Raw genomic sequence first — 12,603 nt, 5'->3', positions numbered from 1 at the left:
AAAGACACAGGGGAACAAAAGGGCTATATATACACAACACAGGGCAGGGAAACACAGGTGATCGGAATGAGTAGTAATGAGGCAGCACTGGCACCGGACCGCCAGAGGTGGGCACCAGAGTCACCAGAACAGCAACCTCAGGCGTGACAATGTCGACATACTGTATTTGCGTTCTTTCCCCCCTGTAATACCTTAAGCATGATACATAAGTCGAAATAATGCACTGACTGCAGAGTCTGGCAAAACCAACCTCTCACCCTTTTCCGATTGCATTCGCGTACTGTCATGTTCAAGAAACTAGTTTGAGATAATGTGAGCTTTGTGACATGGCGCGTTATCCTGCTGGAAGTAGCCATCAGAAGATGGGTACACTGTGGTCATAAAGGCATGGACATGGTCAGCAACAATACTCAGGTAGGCTGTGGTGTTTAAACGATGCTCAGTTGGTACTAAGGGGCCCAAAGTGTGCCAAGAAAATATCCCCCACACCATTAGATATTTGTGTTAACGAGCAGTTGAACAGGTGTACCTAATAAAGTGGCCAGTGAGTGTATATATATATTGTGTATATATTGATTCAGCTTCTTCACCATGGCTACAAATACAGACACATATTGGAATTACTATAAGCTAGTATGTTTTAATGACGGAATTCATATATACACTACCTCTGAATGCATGAGCGCAAGGTAGGGGCGGCACTTTCAAAAGGGTACAATAAAGCTGTTGTAAAATCTCGTTAGATCATTGACGGTCATTCAAAGAGGATGATAGCAGGCTGCAGTCCACAGCCTACAACTAGCTTGCACAGAATGTAAACAAACCTCGTCATCTATGGAGACATAGGGCAGAGTTACAATCACTAGCAAGATCTGCAGATAAATCAGTCAAGGACGCTTATTATTTTGACGGCAGTGGCAAACTTGGTTGACACGTAATATATACAGTTCGTTAGTCAACGTCCTTACTCACTTCATAGCAATCGTAACTTCTGCCATCTGTCTTCAAAAGTGACAATGTTTATGATGTACAGTACTTGTAGCTCGACTTTCAGTAATGTTCTTGTTTACTGTTCTCGATTTGCTAGACTATCGCATGAACATTATAGGCTACAGCATATTAGAGAATGGGACTAGTGTAGTTAGTGCCTAGTTGAGGCTGTATTTCCCAACGAGAAATACACAGGCTACACAAAACAGTCACAAACAACGTTGCAATCGAGTACTTTTTATTCCCAAAGTGGAGGAGACAAAACCGAGCAGTCTACTGTATGCCTATAGTAAAATCACAGTTTGTGAGTCCCAGTGGTACAGCTGCGTAAAGGTGTACCTGATCGTACTGTACATTTCAATCGCCCGGTTTAAGTCAGCGAAAGTCGTTTTTTTTTGTTTTTTTTTCCATTCTGTATTAACAATATCGGCAGGCAGGATGAATTATGTGAGTAACAGCCTATGAGTTGTTGTTTCAATTTGGAAAATTATTGGACAAATTATTGTCTGGTTGGAGAAATTGTAAATGATGTCCTTGGATAAATCTTAATTTAGAACAAATCATGTCTTCATGGACACCTGATAAAATGATGTCAGACATGGAATATATGTGGTAGTGTTTCCCATTGAATTGGCAGGGCAGGCCGAAAATTGCATATTCTGAAATGAGTCGTTGTTAAGAAATGGGTGGGGGAAGGTGACAGGGGAATTAAACGTCTAGGCATCTCTGTCACAGCCATCTTCTCATGTCCTATTTAGGCTACTTTTCTATCCAGTCTCAATCCCACTGAAAGACCCCCTCCAAAGGGGTGAAAGTGTGTCACATGTTGTACCTGGCAATCTGAATCTATTCAATAAGCAAGACAGTGGGCAGCAATGACCCCCAATAGCAAGGCGGGAAGGTTTGTTTTATGCGGTCCTGACCTGGAAGTGTCTCACAAATAGGCTACTATTTAGGAGGACATGGGGAGATAAGGGCATGGATATCCTTCTCCCAACTTCGGCCATGCTCTACACCAAAGTTATGTTTGTTATAAACATATGCCTACGCACAATACCCAAAACTGACCCGGCCCGTATTAATTCTCAGAAATTCAAGCCGACCCAAACATAATTTGTTGTTGAAATATTGGAGCAGAAGGACCAGGAGGAGGATAAGCATGGATGAACAAACATTGATGCCATTGTGTAAATGCGCACAGCTTTAGGGTACAGTAGTGTCCAATATTATCGACAAATAACTTGTATCTGATATGTATTTACGCGTCTATTCCTTATCGTTATTGCATCACATTATTTTGTGGTTATTTGCACTTGTTATCAAGCATTATTGGCGCTTCTATTTGTGTCTTGGTCAGGTGAACTTGCGGGTTGAGGTAGAAAACGTTTTGGACTTCATAAAAAAGAAGCAATTACTGTGATCAATAACTGATAACGACATCTACAATGACCGCAAAATTAATGCTTAGGATGGCTGTGTAAATAACAAGATTACTAGAATAGACATATCCCTTTGGTTATATGTAGCATGTAGAGAGCTGTATGTAAAGGATGGCCACACATCGTTCTCCTCTTTCCACAGTTCTGCACGGAGAATGGCAAAAATGGGACAGATTCGTTCCATCATTGCTAAAATGTATTGTCTCTCCCATTTCCGCTTGGTCAAAGAATAATAGGGCACTTTGCACTCAAGTGTTATTGGCGCTTCTATTTGTGCCTAAACATCCTTCACAGCTCTTGTCATCACAGTGGCTGCAGCAGCGGCAGCAGCAGTGGCTGCAGCAGCGGCAGCAGTGGTAGACCACCGTTGCATTGGCAGAATGGACCTTTTAAACACTGACCTACTATAAGCTGTCATCATTTATTACATCTCAAGGTGGTCAGTCGATGGCTAAGTATGAAGTACTTTTTACAGTGATGACCGTACTTTCGAATACGCTCCCAAACCAGTAGCCACTTCCTATAGTAAGCATTATTTTTCCATTGTTACTTTATACATGAATTCATAAACCTTATGCCAAGGGATTGGGACAAAAAAATCGGTTCCAACTATCCTGAAGCCTTTGGTCACTATCAGTGTTTTTTTTTTTGTTATCTTAAGTGGAGCTGATTTTGTGATATTGTTTTATTTACACTTAACTATTTCAGCCATATGTTATTTAGAATATGCAGCAGACAGCCTTACCTTCTTCATATTTTCCTCTTCCATTTCTGTGTTAGGGCTGCTGTAATTAGTGTCTAAGCCTGTAGGGCATAGAACCCTATTGTTTAAATAATGGGTGAGCCTCTTTTAGTCGTCTACTGGAGAACCATGTTGGATTCATATATAGCTTTTGGATTAGAGATTTAATGCTTTCATATTAAGTAATGTTAGCCCCCCAAATTCATATGAATTATAAAGATAAGCAGGTTTAACTCTGCCATAAGTAAATGTACAAACTGAGATAACTAATGAACTGATCAATGTATTTTTTCCAAAAAATCTGATATTGGCCTCTCCATGGTTGCAAGGTCTTATCTATTTTAGCTCGTTTTTCTTATTGAAATTGATTGTAAAAGTTAATTTGTGCGTTTGGGGATATGAATACTAAGTATGTCTACTGCAACATCAGCCTATTTTATTGGTAGTCTGCAATGTAATATAGTGCATTTACCATTTGGTTTTAACCCTGAGAGAAGAAGACTATTGAGGCTTCTAGCTTGTGGATTTAACAGAAAGCTTGAGTCATCTGCTTACAGTCATATGTTTGTGTTTGAGCCCTTGATTTCTAGCCCCTTCATGTTATTGTTGGATCTGATATTAATTGCAAGCATTTCAATGGCCATAATAAATAGGTATGGAGACAAGTACGCAGTTCGCGCTGCAAAACACTGTTGCAAGCACTCTGTAATTCATATTTCTGCGTAGCCTACGCACAGCCTGTGCACAGTGGTGTCATGTTCGTTATATAGAACACCCATACACTCACTGAACATTTTATTAGAAACACTATACTAATACTGGGTAGGGCCTCCCTTTGCTCTCAAAACAGCCTAAATTCTTCGTGGCATTGATTCCACAAGATGTTGGAAACATTCCTTTGAGATTCTGGTCCATGATGACATGATTGCATCACAGAATTTTGTTCTATTGGATTCAGATCCGGTGACTGGGAAGGCCACTGAAGAACACTGAACTCATTGTCATAGTCATGAAAGCAGTTTGAGATGACTTTTGCTTTGTGACGTGGTGCATTATCATGCTGGAAGTAGCCATTAGAAGATGGGTAAATTGTGGCCATGAAGGGATGCACATGGTCAGCAACAATACTCAAATAGGCTGTGGCATTCAAGCGATGATTGGTTGGTGTTAACGAGCCCAAAGTGTGCCAAGAAAACATTCCCCATTCCCCACCTCCACCATGAGAAGGTGTACAGGTGTTCCTAATAAAGTAATCAGTGAGTGTATTTGGCTTTCATATTACCGATTACATAATTAATGGTTGAGAACAGCTGCAGTCAAAGTAGGGTAGCAGAAGTAGCTATTTAACAAACAAAGCTAACTACCTAGCTAGTAAACAAAGGCTGCCTGTATTTACTTTAGGATATTTTGTCTCAGTCTCCTGGTGCTTTATGGAATTTCCAGCGAGGAAAGCATAACAAAGAAGGTGGGCTTTATTTGATTCCCAGCTGCAGCTCCACTTTTCTTTGTTTTCTCCAGCTTTCTTTTCATGCACACAAACTTGTTTCACTGTCTTGAATTGAACAAATGATTAATTCAATCTTCAATGATGCTAGCAAGCTACCAATTGAACTATTTCAGCTCCGCCTTCATTCACTAACCAACCAATTAATGGTGTGCAATATCTACGCGGCAGGTCACTCATCGGGAAATCGAGAGAGGTGCGCGACCACCTGTGCAACCTCCTCTGTAACAGTTGCACGACCTTTGCGAACCTACGCAGACCCCTGGTTGTGTTGTTGTTGATGAAGCATGAATCGGCCTAAAGGACAACCTTGCTTTACTCCTCTTGATAATTTGAAACATTCTGAGAAGTGATCATTATTTATGATTTTAGACCTATGATAGTTATATTACCTTATTCAGAAGAAGAAGTCCAAACATTCATATATAAATTCTAAGCGTACTTTATTAAAGGCTATATAAAAAATAGTTATAAAGACCAGTGGATGTTCTTTGCTAGCTTGACTTGAGGCACAGCTAAATAAATAGCAGGGATGAAGTTAAAAAGGAGGGTTAACTGGACACTGGTGGAGATACATAGGTGGGTAAATGCTTATCACAATATGAAAGGTGCCTACATCACTGATCACTAGTGAGGGTCAAGCTGGCTCTCCTTCACAAATAGAAGAGACCAAATTCCACCCATCGTAGTTAGCAAAAAACAGGTAATGCATTATGTAATTCTTAATACTAATCATACAACTTTAATTTATATCCATTCCAACATGGTACTGGCATTTTTTAATAGACAATGGCTTAGGTAACCTGAGGGAGTTTTATCAGGCTGAAAAGGTTGTGTATTAGAATGTACAGGCCTCATCGCTCTGAGCTCAATCCGTTCTCGCCTTGTCTTTAGAGACTGGGGTGTTTTCCTGGAAATGAAACAATACGCCCACGTTTGAACCCTGGTTTCAGTTATCATCTTGCTCAGAAAACTATGACAGTCTGTTTCTGGCATTTGGGTAACATGAGTAGAAGGATGAGGGGGGATAATTTGCAGAACTAAAAAAGAAGGAAAGTGTTTAGGCTGAAATTTTTTTCATAACATTTTGATGTGTTGGTTTTTAGTGGGATATTTACATTTGTACAAACAAAAATAAGAGTTTTTTGAGTGCAGAATGTAAATGTCCTACTAAACAACACAATCAATGTCAATATATAACGAACAAAAACACAAGGTACAGTTGCAATTTACTTGGAAAAGCCTGGTGAAGATGTCAAACTCAAAGACGGAGATGTAGTCGTTGCAGGTGAGGTCGATGGTGGATTTAAGAGCCATGGCTTCAAGGCCGGAGCTGATGGGATGCACTTCGTGAAGGCACTGTCGGAATAGTTTCCATGGCACGATCGTCCTGGAGGGAATAACAAGGCCACATCCCAACGATCAGAGGAGCCAAACAATGCTGTCAAAAGTGATTTTGTTTTTGTAATTGTATTGTTGGGACATTGTGCGTGTGTGTGTGGGGGGGGGGGGGTAACTTAAACATACACACCACATGCACAATTCTACTACTGTCTCTTTGTAGAACCACATGGCGGAACAACAACTCCACCACTGACCTTTATAAATCAGCTAGCAATGAAAGAAGAGGAGCCAAAACTGCTACAAAACAACAGAGAAAGGTGCACATCCTGTCCCCTGTTAATAGACATTAACGACTCTTGTACATGAGGTGAACAGATAGATAGGGGAAAAATAGTTCACTATATACAGTGCCTATAGAAAGTCATCATACCCCTGTGAAATCTTTACCTTTTGTCACATTACACCCTGGAAATTAAAATAAATCAAATCTAACTTTTTTGAGCTGTATGTACACATTATAACCCTCATCATCAAAGTGAAAATAAAAATGTAAAAAATTCTGGACAATTATTAAAAATTAATTAGTGAAATACCTGGTTTGGTTAAGTGATCAGCCCCTTAGAGCATTATAAACTTGCTCAGGTGCAACCAATCAACTTCCAGATCAAACACCAGGCTAATTGCCCCCCACCTGACATCAATTGTAGTGGTTTTGATTACTTCAGAATAAAACCAGCTGTTTGTTGAGGATTCCACTACTAGAAGTGCATGGTTCTGCAAAGAATTCACCATGGTTGGAAAAGTACTTTCAAAAGGCCTCCGGGATAAAGTTGTAGGAAGGCACAAGTTAGGTGAAGGCTACAAAAAGATTTCGAAGGCTTTAGCTATCCCTCTGAGTACCGTTCAGAGCATCATTAAGAAGTGGAAGGCGTATGGCACCACCAACACCTTGCCTAGATCAGGCCGTCCGTCCAAACTGGATGACCGAGCCAGGAGGACATTGATCAGAGAAGCTACCAAGAGGCCAAAGGAAGGACTTACAAGTCTTTATGGCTGAGACTGGTCTGTCTGTGCATGTGACAACAATCTCACAAGCTTTACACAAAGCTGGCCTCTATGGCAGGATAGCAAGAAAGAAGCCTTTTCTGAAAAAGTGCCACACTCAGTCTCATTTGTGCTATGCAAAAACACACCTGGAAGATTCTGTTGCCATGTGGAAAAAGGTTTTATGGTCAGACAAGACTAAGATTGAACTTTTTGGACTGAACTCCAAGTGCTATGTTTGGCGAAAACCAAACACAGCACACCACCCAAAACACACCATACCTACTGTGAAGCATGGTGGTGGCAACATTATGTTGTGGGGATGTTTCTCTTCAGTGAGGACTGGGCAATTGGTCAGGATTGAAGGGAAAATGGATGCTGCCAAGTACACCCAAATTCTTGAGGACAACCTGCGTCCCTCTGCTAGACAGCTGAAGATGGGCAGGTCATTCACCTTCCAACACGACAACAATCCTAAACATACCGCCAAAAGTCAGAGCCCTGACTTAAATCAGAAAATCTGTGGATGGACTTGAAGAGAGCAGTCCATTGCCGCTCACCACGGAATTTGACTGAACTCGAACAATTCTGCAAGGAAGAATGGGCAAATATTCTCCAATCTAGGTGTGCAAAGCTAGTAGAGACATATCCAAACAGATTGATGGCTGTAATTGCAGCAAAAGGTGGCTCTACAAAATATTAAATCAGGGGACTGATGACTTTTCCAACCCTGTTATTCTTGTTTTTCATTTTTTATAAATTTTCAGAACTGTCGCCTTTTTTTCATTAGTTTGATGTTGTATGGCTAAATTTGTACATAAAGCTTTTTTTTTTAATGGGTTTTGATTTCAGGCTGTACGACAAATATAGTAACTATTTCAAAGGGGTATGATGACTTTCTATAGGCACTGTACCCAAGAAACCCCCAAGGAAACATAACTTAGATTCTATCACCAGACAAGATACTGCTCACTCTTCTTCTTAACCACAGAAATTAGGTTGCAGTAGTTGTCCCCTCCAGTTAGGCAGGGGAGACACAGAAACACAAAGCTTACATTGCCTACTTAACTATTGTCATGAGTTACCCTTTTCAGACAGCTGATACATTTTGATTTAAAAATATCAGTACTCAGTAACTTTATCCATTGTAAGTAATTACACAATGTTTTTTTTATGGCTCCTCAATTTCAGTGGCCTGTCGAAACTAGATGATGCTGCAGATACCCCTGCGGGAATATTTGGATAAATTTTAACCTCCTCATCCCACACCAGAAAAAAAAAAGTACATGAAGCCAGGGTTGATGACAATATTTGTAAAAAGCGCTCTTCAAATCCATTCGATTGTAAAGTTACAGCAAACTAACTTGGATTATGCTTACCACCCAGCCAACTAAAGCACTTTGGTGAGAAGAATACCCTGTCGTGAACTACTTTCAAAGTAGCTTTAGTTTGACAAACTACTGTATATTTCTCTCAAGGGTAGCTTAAGTGTAGTTCAACTTCTTTCTTTGTAAAGTATTTGGTAATGTAGTTAAATACATTTTCATAGCTTCCCCAACACTGTGTGTGAGTCAGAGAAGAAAAAGACAATGAGGCTAAAATCATCCAAATGTACAATGTTGTACTCACTGCACAAAAGTTTCAAGATAAGACAAAAACAAAAGGAGGGTTACAACATTTTCACCTCAAACAGTTTTTCAAAAAGAAAAAGGAAAAAGAAATGCACATCAATCAGCTACAGTATCTTGGCTGATGGCCTTTGGTGTTGCCATTGGAAACTGCACTTACATTAGCTCGTACACATGAGTGGCATTCAAATGAGGGTTTTAAAATAGAACAGAGCTTGCCAGGCTACTCAACTATCTAACCAAGTACATCATGTTCATGATAAATGATAAATTGCACTGCAAAAACAGAGCTGATTACAAACAGGCTCCCATCAGATTCTATGTGACAAATTCTGACAATGTGAGTGCATAACTGTTTGTTTTCTCTGAAGGAGAGGTGACTACACCAATATAATTTGGACGGCTGAAAGCAGTTTGTAATATTATGATTTACAGTGCACTTGTCTCAGCTATGAGCGCAATGAGAGGCTAACTGATTTGTGCAATCAACAACAAAATACATAGACTAAGCTACAAACACACATACAAACCCAAGACACACAGATAATAACACAGGGAGAGAGAGAGATCACGCCCAGCTCACTGGATAAACCTACAATACTAGTGTCCAATATGGCAAGAGCAGTGTACATCACACAATGGACCCGAACTGCAGAATATTGCTGTCCCTAATTCAGAACAAAAAACTTATGAGAAGTCTTAGAATACCAACAAAAACCAAATAAAACAACTCAGAAGCAGTCAGACTTGTGAGAAGGCTTTAATTAGGCACACCATGCCACTTACAGTGGCAGGCACTAATACTATGGTGATTAGAGGATTCGTATGTGAGGTGTCGGAGGAAGAGACTAGAGAGAGAGAGCAGAATAGTAGAGTTGGATAGGTTCACAATGGGAGGATCTGTGAGAGAGTCACCTGTCATTCCTCATCACAGAACAAGATTGAAGGCTGTTGTTTACCCAAGTTGAAGCAGAAATACAACATGAAAACGATCGACTGGATTGGTGATGGAGAATATATAGCAAATAACAATCCACAATGCATAGTAACGCTCTGGCACAAAATGGCACAAAATTCATCACCCAGGTGAGTGCAGTGAATACATTGGTACATATGGTTTATTATCCTCATAAAATGTACAGTGTGTTTTTTGCATACAAAGATGGCAAAAACATACTTTTCTCCAAAGAATCTCCTCCAGAACTCAGCGGCGTCAGCTTTGGTGATGCGGAAAGTGTCTCCCTGGAACTGCCCACCGGGGAAGATGGCCTTGATCTCTGCCAGCATATGACTGAAGATGAGTGAGAGCTTGGTCAGGTTCCTCCTGTCAGCAGGGAGAAAAGAGAGGAAACAATCACTGTATTGTGTTACCTTTACATGACACTATCAAAAAGTGTCACACCAGACTGCTCTTCAGTTCCTCATATCGATGGAAAGCCTTCAACTGTTTTATTGTAATAAGGAAGGTATGCTAGGTCATGGCTGTCATTCCCATTTATGTTTTTTAGCTTGATCTCGGCCACCCCTATTCATACTTTTTCAGATAAAAAGTTGTCTGAGAATATTGCAAAGGAGAGGAGAGGGAATGAATCAGCATTGGAAACATTGAAAGGTATGGGACAAAATTGATCTTAAACCAATGCTCAGGTGCTACCTTGTCCAATGCCTAAAAATCTGCACAGGCCATCAACTACAGACACTCAGCACCCTCACCCTCGCCCCCTTGTTCACAAGTCCTTGAACATCTTTCATAAGTTAATGTGCCTGGCTCTGCTCAAGTTTAAGTAGTGCATGGATAATGTTTGCAATCTAACGCGCAGCCTGAAGGGCCAGTGTAAATATGCAGAGTGGGCTGCTATAATGGATAGTAGAGTGTCTCACAGCTTTCGCCTCTGCCCCAGCAGGCATGGGAGCCTGTGTGAAACTGGAGAATGCTAGGGAGGCAGAAGGGGGTGAGGGGTCACACAACATGTGTCCTTACAAACACCATTCCTTGAACCAATCTATGATCTAGGTAGGACATCAGTGAAGGGAATAACCTGTATGCATACGCAATAACAAATCTCTAATGTTACAGGATCGGGAAGTATGCGCATACGTTTTTCTAAGTGGTTGTAATCTATGACCTTACCGTAAAAAATGTGGGAACAAACACAAAATGCTTATCATAACAAACAAAAAAACGCCTAAAATTTCTCAAGTGATGATAGAACAATGATCGCATATGTGCATTAACAACAAAGCCACAGATCATTACATCATGGTATTCATTTGCAGCACTCATGTGGAACCCACCAACTCCAACCTAAAAGGATATGGGGAAGAAGTTTTGCTGGAGAGGATGGTGTTAAATCCTGACTAGCTCCCCGCAGAACTGGAGAGTAGGAGGGTACACACTCTCAGAGAAAAACGCTTCTGATGACAATTAGACAGGGTGACTTTGCCTTTGTGAAATGCTGACAATCAGCTCTGCTAGGGATTTGTGACCTGCACAATATAAGTGAAGCTTGTATAGCAAAAGTGAGTGATGTCAACTCTTTCAGACAGTACTTGGAGCTTCAACAAACCTAACAAAAACTAAAAAACTAAACTTAGTCAACACTGTCTTTAGAATACTGTGTATTATATTTATAATACACAGTATGGGATGGGATTAATCTTGCAAGAGTTTACAGTATGTGTTAATAAACACTATACCCCTACCATAGACATGGCATAAATAAGTGCCTTTGAGGCCCTCCACCCTTCAGAGACCATTCATGTTGTGGGATTGTGAAACTCATGAATACTGTTAGAAAATCCACTCATTTGAAATCCACTCAAAGGGATAAGAAACAAATATTTCATTTTAAATCTCCCTCTTGGACGCAAAAGGGAAAACATGAGACTAAGAGAGGGATTTGGGTCTGGAATGCTCTCTTGCTTTCTAGCTAAACAAACAAGACCATTACGACAAATATATCTGGCACAGGGGCAGTTTTATATTCCTTGGCAAGCAAGGGAAATAATTCCAAAAGTAATCACTTAGTCATCCTCAGTTTTTTTGCTCTCCTGTAAAAACATTGTTACAAGAGCTCTCATAATAACATAGGAACATAATAATAATGTTGATGTTCTATTGAAATATGATTATGCATCTAAAATCACTTCAAAGGGCTTAAGAAGAAGTAAAACTATGAGAAATAAGCATGATCCATAAGGAGCAGGCAGATAAGATAAAGGCAGCCAGACTCAAAGGCACAGAGAGAGGCAGGGAAGGAAACAATTTGAGCCAGTGAGCGAGGTAATCCCTTCCACCAGAGGCTTGTCCTCAGGTACCAAAAGTCAAATTAAAGAAACAAACAAAAATCCCAGCCGACAGGCTAAGAACTTATGCAAATTTCAGCCCGTTTACCGAATCCACACGATTGATGATGGCTAAAGTCTTATCTTGGGACTAGGGGAAGCTGGGACATCTGCTTGCAGGCTATGTTGTGGAGAAACAATGACGTGCATAAAAGAGCTCATGACTTGACTTCATCATAATATAGACAGACACTTGCTAACATAGAGATTGTGTAGGTGCTAAGGGGTCTATTTAACTCATTTCATTCATGCATTCAGCCATCGAGTTATTTGCCTTACAAAGTAATTCAAGTACAATATACGTATTCTGTATCACATTGAAGGATGAAGTAAAATACATAGTTTAATACAAGTTTGCCTGTGTGCCTCTCTAGGCCGTTATCTACTTTTTCCTTCAGACAGTCCCCCCTCGCTTTTGACATAACAAAGAAAACAAAAAGTATTATGCATCCAAAGTCCAACCTGTAAATTACTCTGTTTATGGGAACTGGTAGCATGTGAGCCAAGAAGGTCACAAACCATTTTTTGACTGTGTGATAGAGCAGGAAAACGATACTTCATATTGCA

The 12,603-nt window shown here is 40.3% G+C and overlaps 1 protein-coding gene across 2 annotated transcripts in view; it reads right to left on the bottom strand.

Moving 5' to 3' along the window:
• The window catches only part of cblb (Cbl proto-oncogene B, E3 ubiquitin protein ligase), a 65,810-nt gene that overhangs the window by 28,947 nt on the left and 24,260 nt on the right, over nucleotides 1-12,603 (bottom strand). For both annotated transcript variants that reach the window (XM_083687369.1, XM_083687370.1), the window contains exons 4-5: nucleotides 9,869-10,015; nucleotides 5,909-6,065 (exon numbers count right to left, since the gene is read on the bottom strand). In XM_083687369.1, the coding sequence (XP_083543495.1) occupies nucleotides 5,909-6,065; nucleotides 9,869-10,015 (304 nt within the window). The remainder of the gene's footprint in view (nucleotides 1-5,908; nucleotides 6,066-9,868; nucleotides 10,016-12,603) is intronic.

This window comes from Argentina silus, assembly GCF_951799395.1.
Source record: "Argentina silus genome assembly, chromosome: 2".
NCBI classification, from domain to species: domain Eukaryota; kingdom Metazoa; phylum Chordata; class Actinopteri; order Argentiniformes; family Argentinidae; genus Argentina; species Argentina silus.
The sequence above is the reverse complement of the archived record's forward strand: the minus strand, read 5'-3'. Positions and strand labels throughout refer to the sequence as shown.